Source organism: Cyrtonyx montezumae, unplaced genomic scaffold, assembly GCF_038088225.1.
Source record: "Cyrtonyx montezumae isolate F1298 unplaced genomic scaffold, pur_monq_1.0 scaffold_10, whole genome shotgun sequence".
NCBI classification, from domain to species: domain Eukaryota; kingdom Metazoa; phylum Chordata; class Aves; order Galliformes; family Odontophoridae; genus Cyrtonyx; species Cyrtonyx montezumae.
In genome coordinates, this window is record NW_027071826.1 from 48,797,569 (window position 1) to 48,813,221 (window position 15,653).

A 15,653-nucleotide genomic window follows, 5' to 3' on the forward strand; every position below is an offset into this window, starting at 1 on the left:
CCCAGCTCCAAACGCCCCGTCCGCCCCGCGGCAGGAAATGGCGCCCGCTCCCCAACTGACGTGCGAGCGCCTCGCTCCCCGCAGTACAAAATGGCGGCCGCGGCGGCCCCGAACCCAGCATAGCCGAGCCGCCATGAAGCCGCGAGGCGGGGCCGCGGGAGCCTAGCCAATGGGCATCGGCGCGGGGCCTGGAGGCGACCAATAGCGAGCGGAGGTGGCGGCGCGCGGCGCGGCGCGCCCAATGGGAACGGCTGGAGCTCGAGGCGCAGAGCCCGCCCGCGCGGCTCGGGGCGGTGCTGAGGCGGGCGGGCGTTGAGGCGGCCGTTTCCTGTCCTGGTGCATGGTGGTCGGACGGAGGAATTGTTGGAAAATTTCTCGGCGAGGTTCGTATATAAATGTGTTTTTACCCAGTGTGCCTTATTCTAACCACCGCCATCTCCGGCTGGGGCCGCCGCGCCGGGCCGCCGGGCCGGGCCGCACCCTGCGCGCCGCGCGTGGGGCTGCGCCGAGGGGCAGCGAGCGGGGGCAGGCGGCAACGCGGCACCGGGCGACGCCGACCGATCGCCGCTGCCCGCTCGGCCCTCTCCTCCCGCCGGCATCGCGGCCTCAGGGCCTCAGGCTCGGGCGGGGCACCCCGGGGGACCCCGTCCCATCCGGCGCCGTTGGCCGCCGCGTCACGGGCGGGGGCTACCGGCCACATGTCCGTGCCGAGCGGCTCTGTAGGAGCGCACATAAGTACGCGGTGCGTCTCTTGTGCCCTCGTTGTACGCTTTCGGAGTGCAGCGGAACCGCGCTGCTGTGGCTTTTTGTGTTCTGTGGGCTTGGGGCTGGGCCTTCGCGGGGTACGTAGGCCCGGAGTTTCCCTTCTGGATCGCTGTGGGAGATGGAAGTCGGGGCTGTGCCCTCAAATAGCACGCGGCTGTGCTGGTACCAGATGGAGGCTTAATTGGGCTGTTTGGGATAGGTGTTGTCATGGTTTTTGGAATTGTATTCCAGATTGATTACATAATTTACATAAACCATTATAATAATGAAATTACGTTTCAGTCCCTGTATCCTGCTTGCGGAGAACTTGTTCTGCCTTGCACTGTATGGCTCAAGTAAAGCAAATGCCGCAGACAGTCTGAAAACGTCCTTACTCGGAACATCACTTAGATCACCCTGCAATTTCTGTGCTCGGGCATCGTGCTGGGACTCCCTTCTCACAGAGGAGTCTGGCGGAGATAATAGCAATGAATGTGCCCTGGCAATGAGTGCCAGAATTGGCTTTGTAAATGTGTGTTTATCTCTGGACCATCTCAGGTTCAGCAGGTCGGGCTGCCTCCAGCCCACATGCTAGTGTTGCCCAGAGGGTGGACCTGGCAGGAGAACAGGCAGCGTGCAGCTGGTGCTGCTGTGCTGGCTCCCAGCTGAGCTAAGAGGCTGAGGACTGCCCCCATTGGCCCCACACCTGCAGTGGGCGCACGTAGAACAGCCAGGCCAAGGGCCTCCACTAGCTGCACTGGTGTCGGGGCCTCCTCCTGGGTGCCATCTGTGCTGGGTTTTCCTTAAAGCATTGTGGAAATATGTACTGATCTGTGAGTGTGTGTATAGACTCTTGGCCAGAGTGAGTTTGGTAAATATCTGAGAAGGGTATCCATAAGCAACAGTGATTCATCAGACCCTCTGCGTATTTTTGTTAGCTCCAGTTATCAGTAAATACTGGAGGGGGTTGGAATGTATCCCCATAATGCACATCACCTGTGTTTGATGATTTGGGATTGCAGATTACAGGTAGCGCTCAAGTTTGTGTTCTCTCCTGAAAAAGCTACTTGTCCTGACTCATCCTAAGGAACGTACTGGTGTGCAGGACGGGGCAGTGAATCAGTCATGCCGTGTAATGGGGGCAGTGTAGCACATGCCTTGAGCTGATCTCTTGGCGGCCCAAATCCACAGAGCTGTGAGGTGGGAGGCCCTCACTTCTTCCTGTGAGGAGCTGTTCAGAACAGATCCTGTACTGCTGCTTTGTGTAAAAAGTCAGTCCCCCTCCTGCTTGTAGGCTCCCTTCGGGTTCTGGAAGGTTACACTGAGGTCTCCCTGGAGCCATCTCCAGGCTGAACGAGCCCAACACTCTCAGTCTTCCTTCATAGGAGAGGTGCTTCAGCCCTTTGACAGTCATTGTGGCCCTCCTCTGGACCCACTCCAACAGCTTTGCATCCTGTGCTGGGGCTGCAGGCTTGGGCATTGTACTCCAGATAGGGCCTCTCAAAGGCAGAGCAGAGCGGGATAGTCCTCTCCCTCTCCTTGCTGCTCCTCCTCTGTTGATGCAGCCCAGGATACCATTGGCCTTCTGGGCTTCAAGAGCACACTGCTGGCTCGTGTCCGGCTTTTGTCTGTGAGGATCCCCGAGTCCTCCTTTGCAGGGCTGCTCTCAAGGAGTTCTCCCAGTCTGTGTTCATATTTCGGTTTGCCTTGACCCAAGTGCATCACTGTCAAGGGTTTACAGGCTGGTTCGGCCCAGTTCCGTGACGACTGGTGTGGGGGGCCCGCGCCTTGAGCAAGGGGAAGGGGGAAAGGGAAAAGGGCCTAAAAAAGTAACAGCAGTAATGATCTGAGGAGGAAAGCTAGCTTACTAAATGAGATATCGGAATGCAAAATAATGCAAAATAACACAATATAATGCAATTATTTGGAATTCAAGCTAATAAGTCAGACAGAATGAGCAAGAGAGAAGTGTCCAGTAAACCAAAGGCCTTATGGTAAGCACTGAAGGTGAGATGGCTAGCAAGCACTTGCTGCTGAGTTGATCCCCAAAGGAAAGAGAGTGTCTTGTGACAGGCAAACAGTTTTTATCTTTCACTCTGAGCAGAAAAATGTAAATACACAAAGCAACGCAGGGTCCTCTGGGGAACGTAGTTCTTTTCTGAGGCAGGTGTGTGGAAACTGTTGAACCACGGCCTGAACCGCACTGATGGATCACCTGAGGTGAGCACTGAGTCAGCCACAGGGGCACAGGTGAAGGCAATGCAATGTGTGACCAGAAGAACTGGCACTGTGTCACTTCTCCCAGACCCCATTTAAGGGCTGACCACCACTGGGGAAGGATCTCTTGTTGGAGATCCCTCCCCTGTGGAGATATTGGCAAGCCTCGACCATCTGCAAAAGGTGAGCCTTTCTTTATTTACTGGTTGTCTGTTTACCATCCTGATAAGCCAAGCAAAACACATCATCCACCTCATTATTTTCTGTGAATGCTGTTCTTTTGTGTTATTCACCCTACAACAGGTGTACCCGTAACTATTGATGATCCACGGAGCTGGAGCATTAACTCTTTTACTCCTGATGCATGACATGATGTTATGATGTGGAATACCAATACCAAAAATCATAAAACCATGACATTTCAGCCCTTATTCCACATCACTACATTGTGCTTGATATATATATAGAGAGAGAGAGGGAGAGAGGAACAATGATTAACGTGCATTAAATACACACAACATATGTATACATGGCTGCACTCCCCCAACATCAAATTCCCTTGTGGTATGCATTGAACATCCCCATTCTTCTGCATCACCCACCAAGTGGACCCAGGTCCCTGTGCAAATACAGTTCCACAGAGAGGTTTGCCCTCTCCAGAAGCTGGAAGGACCCAAACCACTTTTCCCAACGTGTTCTTTACGTGTACTGCAGGGACCTTATCTTCCTCTACAGTAGGTAGAGAGCTGGATTGGGCAGGACCATCACAATTGATGGATCCTCAGGTGTTGACCAACCAGGTGGCTTCTGCCAAATGCTTCTCCCAGTGCTTGAATGTTCTGCCACCTATTGCTTTCAACATGGTTTTTAACAACCCATTGTATTTTTCAATTTTATCAGTAGCTGGTACATGATAGGGGATATGATAAATCCATTCAATGCCATGATCTTTGGCCCAAGTATTTACAAGAGAATTTTTGAAGTGAGTCCCATTATCGAACTCAATTCTTTCTGCAGTGCTGTGTTGCCACAGGACTTGTTTCTCGGTTTCTCGAGCCCTAAGATGGTGTTTCGGATGGTAGCATGGGGTGCTGCGTATGTTTCAAGCCACCCAGTGGTTGCTTCCATCGTGGTGAGCACACAATGCTTACCATCGTGAGTTTGTGTCAAGGTGGTATATGATTTTGTCAGTCACATCTGTTGGGATGTGACGATATCTATCTTGCCACTTAATACCTAGGAACTGTGGGAACTGCACTTTCCTGTGCCCATTCACTTTGCTTTGGTTAATAGTGAAGCCAGCTCGCAGGAGGATCTGGATTATTCTCTCAAAAACATCCCCTGCTGTATCAAGTTATGAATGGGCAGCAAGGAATCCCTGTTGGTGCGGTACTGCCATCTGTGCACTGTTTTTTTAGCAATCGGTACCTGTTGCTCCTCCACTTGTAGCAACCCCACAACAGACGGATCTTCTGACAGGCCAGGCAAAGCAGACAGCTGCTTAATGTTGTCTGCGTCCACAGCAGCTATTCCAAAGGCCCATTGATACTCTTAAAATATCCCCTTTTGAGGTTATCAATACCAAGTATACATGGAGCCCCTGGGCCAGTCACAATAGGATGCTTCTGCCGGCCTTTACCAGTGAGGCTTATTTCAGTCTCCAGTCTGGAGCAGTCACCTTCTTGGAGAAGTTCACCCTGGTGGTTGATTTATCTCGTAACTCTTTTCCCTGTGCTTGAAGTGCAGGGGTGTGGTTTTTATGCCACTTCTTCATATCTTTTCCATGGTCATGTAGGTAACGCCACAAGGCAGTGTGTGACATAGTCTTACTGTTGTCACTTGTTGGAGCAGGAGAACATACCAATAACAAAAATGATAAAACCGTGACCGTCACCTTGCGTTTGGGCTTGTTAAACATCGTCAGGTTCTCGCAGACCCACTTTTCGAGCCTGTCCAGATCCCTCTGGATAGCAGATGTTAGTGGTTGCTAACTTTGGGGTGTTCTTACAGACTTAATGTAACAGCCTTTTAAAATGCATAAGCTTTTAAATAAAGCTAAAAAGAAGGCAGCTTTGAGCTGGTGTTCTTTTCCCATTACAGTGCAATTGGACTTTCATTAGAGTTTGGGATATTGATCATTCCTTGCTGTCACATGTGAGCTGTCACCTTAGAGCTTTTCCTTTTCTTGCCACTGACTTTTCTTTTTGCATTGTCACATGCTTCAGCTTCTCTGCAGTGTGACAGCATGCTACACCTTCCCCACCAGCCGGTGGTCAGTTTTTCTCCTGTTCCACAAGGAAATAGGTGAGCCTGATAAAGGTACGTGACAAAGGCTGAAGGAAGCTTCTGTGTCCCTAAAGCAGATCATGGTCCTAATGGGTGGATTTTCTTCTGGAACTGAGAATTCTGATCTGAACTGCAGGTTTCAGTAAATAGAGGTGCACGTATTCTCGTGAGGAGTCAGGGAGTTCCTGTCGTGCAAACATTGATTGTAACTGCAGCTAATTTGTCATGGCTAATGCTGGTACAGCTGCAGCTGTTACTAGTTAACTCATATCCACACACCCCTGTCAAAATTACTGATTTTGCTGGCAACCTCAGCAGGTTTGGAGGATTTGAGTGGACAGCGACCAACAAGCTTTCCTCTGACTAGGCCTAACTCAGTTTCTGAACATGCACATTGTCATTTACCCAGCACAGCGGTGCTTTTGGTGACATTTAATTTCCTGCTGTGGTGCACTCTGTTCTGAACCAGAGCCTCACTGGTCACTGGGGGTTCCCCACAGCAGAGCTGCAATGCAGTGCTGCTGCTCTGGGGAAGTGGCAGCACTGCACTTCTTTCTGCAGGAGAGCTATTTGTCCCACAGCTGCCGCGTGCAGTGAGCGTTGTGTCACTGCTGCTGCTGGGTGATGGAAGGACTCTGACCCACGCTGACTAACTATTCATTTCTATTCTAATATGCTCAGGCAACAGACGAAGCGAGCAGTTGTAACTGACCGCATGGTGATGGAGAAGGACTGCCAGAACATGAACTCATTACGTAAAGTTCTGTGTTCTTACTGCTCACGTGGAGCTGTGCTTTGTTATGGCAGCAGTGAATGTGTGTTCACGTGTTGTTCGTGAAGGGATCCAATTCTGGTGGCAAACGAGTCTTGAGAGGAGCTGTATTAGCATTGAGACAGCACACTTCTGGTGGAATGGCAGGGTTGAATTACTGCAAAAAAGAGTGAAGTGAAGCCTTGGGTGGGACTGCGAGCCTCTGCTCTGGGCGGCACGTGTCTCTGCAGCTTAGCAGTGCTGCCATGCAGTGTGCAGACCCGGTGCTCATGCACTTGGCACTGCTGTCAGGAATGATTAGGTTCTTCTCGGCCGGGGGTGGAAAGCTTCCTGCTATCTAGAAAACATTGGTGTGCCTTGCTATTCAATTGCATGTCTCACACCTCTTTAATGGCCAGGCTGGCTGAATCCAGCTGTTAGCAGTGTCTTCAGCAGAGGTTTTGTACTTAGTTTCAGCCTTGTTTCCATCCTGTACAGTGGGTGATTGGTCTAATGTGGGAATAGATACTTAATTATGTCCTGGTTCCCTGTGAGAACAGGAAAAAATACAAGAAGTGAAGAGGATAGAACAAAGCACAAGAAGTGAAGAAATTCCTCATGTCAAGTAGCTTTTCTTATATGTTATAAAAATTAAGCTGACCAGTTGTAATATGAAACTGACGTTTTAATGCAACAGTGCTAATGCTGAAAGAGGCAAAGGGTGTTGAAGGAAAAAGAAATCCATGTCTCACCTTTCGAAACGTTTGATCAAAGTGTGAACAGGATCTAGATGTGATTTCTGACCCTCCAGATTTCCAGAGTAATACTGGGAAGGATGTCACGGTGGTACAGCTGGGAGCAGAAGTGAGATTTGTGCGAGCCTTTTTTTGCCATATCTGTATTTCTGACCTTAGCACTGTCCAGTGCCTTCATGCAGCTAGTGAGCTAACCCTCAGTCCCCTAACACCCAGTTTCTAGGCAGCTCTGTTTTTCAAAGCAGACCCACCACTTTGCCCTGAGATCAAGCAGGCTGCAGTGCTTGGTGGTTATCAGTTGAAGTGCACTGGACCAGAACACTGATCATAGGTAGTCATTTTGGTTTTTCACAAACGCTTATTAATCAAACTCTTCTGGGGAAATAACTGCACTGATATTGGCAGTCTTATCAGGTCAGCCAGAGGTCAACTTGAGATCCAACCTTATCAAACATGGGAATTAAGTTTCCTAGAATTGCTGAAAAATGAGGTTCTAACAGGTATGGAGTTGTGCTGTTTGCTGTTTAGCTTCTCTAGGTTGGCTATCATCTGCTGTTTTCTTAAGTGTTGTAAAATTACAGTGGTTTTGCACATCATTAGGAATGTTTTGAAAATAAAAGTGATGCTTATTTTTAAATTAAATGGATGTTATTTCAAACTTCTCAGTGGTGTCTGTGCGGCGAGGGTGAGCAATCACAGGGTTACCTCATGTCTGGAACTGCCTTTTTCCTGTCTGTCTTTCATGCTTCTTTCATCTGGCACTGCTCAGCCTGTCTTCTCTCTCCTTGCATTTTGTTACCCCAGCTTTTCCTCCTTGGCTGCTGTTAAAAACTTTATTCCCTTTCATGTTACTCATGCCCTGTGTCATCCTTTCTCTTTTCCTCTCTTGGGAGTTTCTGCTGCTGTCACTGCAGTTCTTTTTCTTGGTCCAACAATACAGTCTTACAGTAGTTCTAGCAATGCCAAATTCCAGTTTTTGTTTTCCAGCTGTTATTTGTCATGATCTCAGCTATGTAGGGTCTCGGTCTCCTCATGCTGTCCTCGGCTGCCTGACTCTCCACTCCTCCAAACCCGATTTCTGCCACATGGCACCGTGCCCTCTGCCGGTGCCTGCTTTTCTTTCAGTTGCCTCCATCCCACCTGCTGTTTCCTACTTGTTCCATTCCTGATTTTCAGCCCAGACTCCTGTTTTCAGCTGCCATATACAGCTTACATAAAAACTTCTCTTTTAGCACGTCAGCTTTTCTCCAGAACAGGTGACAGCACCCAAAGAAGACGTCTGGTAAAGCTAACGTTAGCTGGGGGAGGAGTACAGTGTTAGTTACAGGAGCCCTCTAGCAGGCAGCTTCATGAGGTCTTCATGAGAAATTCTTCCCCCCCTTGGCTCCGTGTATCTGAGAACTTAGTGTATTAGAGCGTACGCTTTTCTCTGATTGGAGAATTTTAGAGATATGTAAACATAAATGTAAAGAAACTAACAAAAAGTTTGTGTTGGTGTACCCAGGTGGGCGGCAAGTTTCCCATTTCTGGTACAGCTTTCATCAGCAACATACCAAACAAGCTGCTTTCCCTCTGTGCCTGGCAGTGAGAGACTTTAATGCTGTGTTTCCTAAAAATGGCCGCTTTCAACTGCTCTTTATAACTAGAGTTGTGGGAATTGAAGTTGATGAAGGAAGTCTTTCTCTTCCAGGTTCTTGCGGACAAATTCCTGGCAGACAGGAGGTTGAGGTGGCTCAGGGGGAGAAGTTGGTATGGTTTGGAGTGGAAGAAGGGTGAAGACATTTGCTGGAAGCTGGGAAGAGACCATCGTGTAAGCTAGTTAGCAGAAAGGAGAGGGAGCAGAGTGAATAAAGGAGCTGAGGTAAGGGAAGAGATTTTAGTTTGATCAAAGCACACTGGCTTCCAAACAAACAAAAAAAGCCATGAATAAATAAAACATCATAGTAAGTGAGATTTCCATGCTGAGTGGTATACCAACAGTATGGTGATGTTATTCTAAAAGTATGACGTACCAAAATGATTAGATAACCAGAGACTCAGAGCAGTTTGACTTGGAAGTTCTCTAGATGCAAAAGTTATCTGAGACAGCCCCTACTCCAGGTGGGTCTCTCGAACCAGGTTGCCCAGGGCTGTATCACGTCATCTTTGGCACCTGCAAAGATGGAGAGTCCATAACCTTTCTTGGCAATCTGCTCCAGTAGTTAACTGTTCTGGTTCAAAAAATAAATGATCATCAAAGGTAAAAATAAAAAATAAAATAAACTGCTGCCACAGCACATTACCTATACAACAATTTCTCTGAGTTATCCCGACCCATTTATCTACAGTGTTTACTGCTTTTACATTTCCCTCTATTCCCTGCCCATGCTCTTGCTCAGACCTCATTGTGCTGTCTGCTTAGCTTGCCTTCCCTACTGGGAAGTGAGAAGGGATCATCAGAATGAGTGGTGTGTCCTTTACCTTGAGGATATTCCTCCCTGCACAGATTTTGAGTTACTTTGGTGACAAGGATGGGATGAAGAGAAACATGCTGGAAATTTGGTACTGTGACAGGGTCATCTGAAGAAGAGAACTGGTACTTTGAGAAGGGCTGGAGTTGAGGTGAGTTAGTATGAGGGTGGAGGACTGTGAAGAGGATAGATTAGAAGGGGCATTTTGAAAGGAGTCAGAATTGAAGAAAAGTGGCAACATGGTGATTTGCATTAATATTTTTTTTCTTACAAAATAGCCACTGAGCCTTCAAACAGTTTGTTCTACTAAGAGCTTTTGGAGGACTTTGCTTCCTCTGTGCTTCTCCAGAGTTAAGCGAACAGGAATACACTGTGAAGGAAAATCCTTCTGTTTAAAGGCGGATTGTATACTAATGATGCTGGGAGCTTCTTAGAAGGTACTTTGCTAGGATCTATAGTAAAACCCAAATGAGATGCCTTTCAAGTTCAGTCCCTGCTAGAATGATTTCAGAACACAGGCTTTCTCCTCTGATGTGTGAAGCAGTCTAGATGATTTGCAGCCTACTTCCATGAGACGTCCTGAAAACTAATGCATAGCACCATCAATACAGTACACTGTGTTAGCAGTTAAGAGGGCAAATAAACTTTGCTCCCCACTAGCATCTAATACAGTGATTATTTAATTAGACTTGCCACAAGCTGGCAGTACCTCCAGAAAAGCAATTCCAGCAGATTGGTCTGGGATAAAACCGTTTAAAATTTGTTTATTTATTTATTTTGCTAGTTTGTTTAAGTGTGTCAGTTTTCCATTCTTAATCACCACACAGTACTCAAACACTGAAGTAGGGGCTGCTTCCTTGCAGTGCTTGCTTCAGGCAGTCCTGTAGCTTTAGCATGGTTTCTCATTTGTGGTTTATGAGCAAAGTACTAACTAGGTGAGAGTTCTCTCCCCATTTTAGGAGAGGGAGTGTCACTGGGGAGCAGAGAGTAAAGCTACTTGTCTAAAGCCACTAACTTGGAGATGGCAGAGCAGCTCCTGCTGTCATGCTGGAAAATAGAAACTGGTCCAGAGTCACTTGGATCTATTTGGAAAATGTGTCTCGGGTATACTATTTGACCACTGAATCAGTGTGCCAAACCTTATAAATACTGCAGGCATCCTGTAGGCATAAAACCTAAATGGTCTACTTTGCTTTAATTGTTCCTTAGTTCTGACTTAGTGAACATCAGTGTCTCCTTGGTTTTTGAGCCCACTGTTGTGTTTGCTCATTCAAAGGCAGATTTTCAGGTTGGAGAAGAAAAAATAACAATTTAGAAATTTGATCAGAAGTAAATTTGATATTCTAGATTATTCTCCTCAACTTTGAATTACAAAACACTATGTCATAGAACCACGATAAGATTAAAAGCCATCCCTGTTTATCTGTACTTTTTTTCTTTTTTCTTTTTTTTTTTTTGAGATGATCTAACTACTGCTTATTGTGAGGAAAACTCGGCTAAATATAGTAGTGGATAAAAAGAAAATACTTTAATGCTGTGTAGCCTACTTTGCAATTTCATGTTTTTGATTCGTCCACCTCTTTAGTATGTGACTCATTTTTTTCTGAGGTGAGAGCCAGGGTTTGAGTTAGTAGGATGCAATGTTGTGAGTTTACTTTATAGCTTCTTTTTCCATTAATACTGAAAACAAGTAGCATCCGTTCAGATTCAGTGGACTTCCTAATATCCCATATGGAAGTGTGCCTGGGCCAAAAATAAGTATCCAGAAAAATGGCTGTTCTGTGAGATACATACAGAGTTGTGCCCAACACTTAGCAATCACTATCTTGTTATCGACACATTTTATTCTGAGATCATTTATTGCTTTATATATATATTTTTTCACATATATAGAAATACACGAATAGATATAAATCTTCCTGGGAAGTGTAATGACATATGGTGCATTCAGATTTACTAATCAAGTATGTGTTTCACCAGTGTGTGATCCTGAACTTCTTGCTGGCACTGGAGATGTTCATGCAGTGAGAGCCCTGCCGTTGTTATGGGTGACCATGAGTGAATCGTCAGCTTCATTTTAATTCCGGGGACAAAAAGGTATCGTTATTTGTAGCGTCGTTGACACAGTTTTTCTTCGTCTGTATTGTGGTTTAACCCAGCAGGTAGCTGAGTACCACTCATTTGTTTGCTCGCTCCCTCTTTCCCAATGGGACTGGGGGAGAAAGTCTGGAGAAAAAAAAAAGTAGAACATGTGGGTTGAGATGTAACTGTTTGCTGAGATAGTTAAAAGGAAAAGGATAGTTGTTATGTATGCGTATATGTATATGAGTGCATGTAACAAGTGATGCACGAGTAATTGCTCGCCGTCTCCTGACTGATGCCCAGCTAGCCCCCAAGGAGCAGAAGAGAGTGAGGTGAACTCTCACCCCCTTCGAAACTCCTTCTGGATGATGTCATGTGGTATGGAATATCCCTTTGGACAGTTGAAGTCTGCTGTCCTGATTCTGCTCCCTCCCGGCTCCTTGGGCCCTTCCCTGAGAATGGCCTCAGAACTATACAGTGCTGCTTAGCAGCAGCATTAGTGTGTTATCAGTATTGTTTTCCTCCTTGAACCAAAATGTAGCATTACACCAGATACTCAGAAGAAAACAATTCCATCCCAGCTGAAATAAAGACAATGTGTTATTTGAAGTTCAATTCACTAACTGCTACCTCAAGTTCTTTAATAGCTTAATTAATTGAGATAACAATACTTAACTATTTCAAGTAACTTTTTTTCCACTGAAGTACTTTACAGTTATCTCATTAATTCATTGCATCATCTGTGTGTGGAAGGTAACAAAAAACTGATCGTAGCAGTTATATAAAAATCTAATTAATCTTGGATTATATTTAACTAGTTCTGGTTCTGTATTTAGATTATGTGCTAATGTCCTATGAATGCTTTCTTTTTAGGCAGACAATGTTACTAGCTCAGATAAACCGAGACTCTCAGGGAATGACTGAATTTTCTGGAGGAGGAATGGAGGCCCAGCATGTGACTCTGTGTTTAACAGAAGCAGTAGCTGTGCAAGGTGAATGTTCCGTTGAAATAACTCTGTGGTATTGTGTCTTTTCTGTTAGAAGTTCAGATGAAACTCTAAAACTCAAGCAGTGTATTCTAAATGAAGAATCTTAACACAGATGAGCAGATAATTCTTGGTTAGCTGAGATTAAGTGCACTGATGTGATTAAGAGTGATCTCTTAATTAAGGTAATAGGAGTATAAGTGTATTGAAATAGATAAACTGTCTTAATTCTCATGATGGTTTTGCCATTTTATACTTTGTAATTTCACTTAAGAAAAATTTAAAGTAGTTAAATTTTAAAATAGGTTGTTGATTTCAGGTTGGTTTAAACGTGATGTTTTCTGTCAGCCTTGTTATGATTTTCATAGACAAAACCTTTTTCCAAGTATTTTAGTCTAAATAGATTTGGATATACTAATGGGAGGTAATAGTGTACAAAACAAAATTATTGATACAAATAGATATAACTATTTCACTACTAGGACTCATGACCTAATTAATATTTTTCCTAAATAGTGAACTTTGCAGTCATTTATTCAGTGACATGACTTTTATAGTTAGGGCAAATATCATTGTGTCTGCCCTGTTTATAGAGCAAGGTCTTAAACATGTGACCATAATTCAAGGCTGAAAACCCAGAATACCTACTATTGTTTCTAAAGTCATTGTCTTGTAAGGAATTTCTGGAGGTTATTTTAAAGTTTGATGCTTTCTAACAGTGGATATAAACCTTTTTTGTTACTAGATGGTGACAACTTAGAAAACATGGAAGGTGTAAGTTTGCAAGCAGTTACCCTTGCTGATGGCTCCACTGCATACATACAGCACAATTCTAAAGGTGGGTGAATGACTAGAGGTTGATTTCTATCAACATTGTATTCTTCTCTTTAATTCTGTCTTGGATTACAAACCCCTGTGGGTAGTAAAACTGGGGAAAATGTTTTCAAAGCTGTACTCCCAATTGGAGTATTGCAATAGTAATGTCAGATAGATATTTATTTCCAGTATTAATAAGGTGCAGGTATCAAATGCAGAACTTAAGTTAAACACAGAAGCAAGATACTCTTTGTTTGAAACCCATATATCAACATTCTGCCTAGCTGATAGGTAATAAAATGTAGTGCTCTGTATTGACTATATTTACTTCAACCATCACTCCTCTTCACCATTTTTTTTATCCTGGTATTTTAGAGCCACTTTTTCATACCCCCTTACTGTGCTTCAGCTTTACCAAAGAGTGTATGTCTGATATTTTACTGATATCCTGTCTGATACAGAAAATATCTGTAGTGTGTTTTAAGTGGGTTGTGTCACACTGTTAGGTTCTTTCAAATTGCTCCGTGTATTTCAGATGGTAAATTAATCGATGGCCAGGTGATTCAACTAGAAGATGGTTCTGCAGCCTATGTTCAACATGTACCCATGACTAAAAGTAGTAAGTGTAATAATACAAGAAATGTATTTTAAAATATTTTATTATTGATAAATACTGATATTCACAAATCAATAGTCATTTAAAAAAGAGTTTGATTTCTTATTATTTTGCAAAGAGTCTTGAAGAGAGAATTTTTCTAACTAATGGATTTTTCAAACTTTTGTCAAAGCACTGTAATTTTTTCTTCCAAACAGGGGACAGCTTACGTCTGGAAGATGGACAAGCAGTTCAGCTGGAGGATGGAACTACAGCATTCATTCATCACACCTCCAAAGGTAAATGGTTTTTGAATGGTGATTTATTATTTCAGTTCAACAAAACTTCAGCCGTACAAAATGTGATACTGTATTTAGACAGTTACATAATGTAGTGTGATTCCCATTGTAGTTTATTGGTTACTTCTGCTTAGTGGCATCTAGAACTTACTGAAGTTAGACTGGATCAATTCTTTATTAGGACCTCATATAGAAGTTATAAACAGAATAAAAAAAAATAACACCTGTGTATTTATTTTTAAAGCCCTGGATCTCTTTAAAGTAAGTAAATGCCATATTAGTAGAGTGAGGCCTTGTACAGATGTCTGCCATGATTGCATGTAGAACTGAGAAGAGAAAGCGGGTAAGAATGAATCAGTCAATCCCTCTTGAACTGAAGAATGTGGAGACGACTTAGGTTTCAAAGATCGCCTCTTGCTGACCTTGTCTTTAAGTAGTAGGGCTGAAAATGGGATGACTGATGTCAAGAATGCAAACATTCATTTTAAGTTATTACCTAGATTTCTGCAGAAGCTGGTTACTCTCGTTGTGGAAGCAACCCTATTTCATTTGAAAAAGTGAACACGTAGATGTTTTAGTGAGCTAATGTGACAAAAACTACATCGTACTGACAGCAACATTGGGAGTTTCTTTTGCATGTATTTTTGCATGGTTCTAGTCTTAAAATGATCAGATCCATAAATTTTAAAATCTGATGTGTATGTGTTACATATCTTGTCATTTTATTATGATTGGATAATTAATTGAAAGAATATTTTTGGTCATGGTTCCCTTTGTAAGTAAAACTAAACCCGTGTAGAATTGGTTTTGCACTTCTTTGAGTATGCAGAAGTAAAAGATGTAGATGGTGTTGTCTTATAAAACAAAAAAAGTTACTCTGTTATTCATAGTGGAATTTTAATTGATTATATTCCTCCTAATTATCAGACGTATACAGCTATACTTACACAGATATATACAGCTTTTAGAGACGTCTCCTAAGCAGCAGTAGTTTCTTCTGTTACCTACAGTCATTGCTATTCCTTTTCATTCATAACTCGTCACAATATTATTTCTCAGACAGTTACGATCAGAGTGCATTGCAAGCAGTCCAGCTGGAGGATGGAACTACTGCCTACATTCACCATGCAGTGCAAATGCCACAGTCAGATACCATTTTAGCCATTCAAGCTGATGGCACAGTGGCTGGTCTTCATACAGGAGATGCTGCCATTGACCCAGATACCATCACTGCTCTGGAGCAATATGCAGCTAAGGTATGCTGAAAGACATTTTGTCTATCTGTGATGTTTTAATGACACAGCATATGATACTTGACAGCAAAAGCCCATTGTAATCTAAGAAATAAAATGATAAATAGAAACTTCAGACTCTTAAATAAGGGAGCACCAAATTGCCATTGACAGTGCCTCACTGTTATGGGTAGCTGCATTCCAGTGTGGTGTTGCGTGAAGAGAACAAGGAATAGAACACCAAAAGTGATGTGGAGTCAAGCTGATCTGCAAAGGGATTTAGACACATAAATGTTTTCTGTAAAACACAAAGCATTAGAGAGGAACCTCTTTAGAGGACATAGTTTGGAAAGAAGGACAAAGTTAAATTATTTTAATCCCAATTACTGATGCTTTTTTTTTCTTGCATTGTGAAGAGATGGGCCTGGTATCTTCAGCAA

At 43.9% G+C, this 15,653-nt stretch overlaps 1 protein-coding gene across 11 annotated transcripts in view; it reads left to right on the forward strand.

The window, feature by feature from the left end:
- Positions 1-290: 290 nt before the first annotated feature.
- ZNF143 (zinc finger protein 143) overlaps positions 291-15,653 on the forward strand; it is a 35,031-nt gene continuing 19,668 nt past the window's right edge. For 6 of the 11 annotated variants that reach the window (XR_010623380.1, XM_065755325.1, XM_065755326.1 and 3 more), the window contains exons 1-7: positions 291-383; positions 11,184-11,300; positions 12,159-12,277; positions 13,017-13,109; positions 13,623-13,706; positions 13,901-13,981; positions 15,041-15,237. Coding sequence is in view for 10 of the 11 variants with exons in the window: in XM_065755325.1 (XP_065611397.1) it covers positions 12,166-12,277; positions 13,017-13,109; positions 13,623-13,706; positions 13,901-13,981; positions 15,041-15,237 (567 nt within the window). In the remaining variant the exon portion in view is untranslated. Of the gene's footprint in view, positions 384-7,148; positions 7,254-8,443; positions 8,615-9,238; positions 9,355-11,183; positions 11,301-12,158; positions 12,278-13,016; positions 13,110-13,622; positions 13,707-13,900; positions 13,982-15,040; positions 15,238-15,653 lie in introns of those variants that run through there. The other 5 variants (XM_065755319.1, XM_065755320.1, XM_065755321.1 and 2 more) reach the window with 5 other exon arrangements.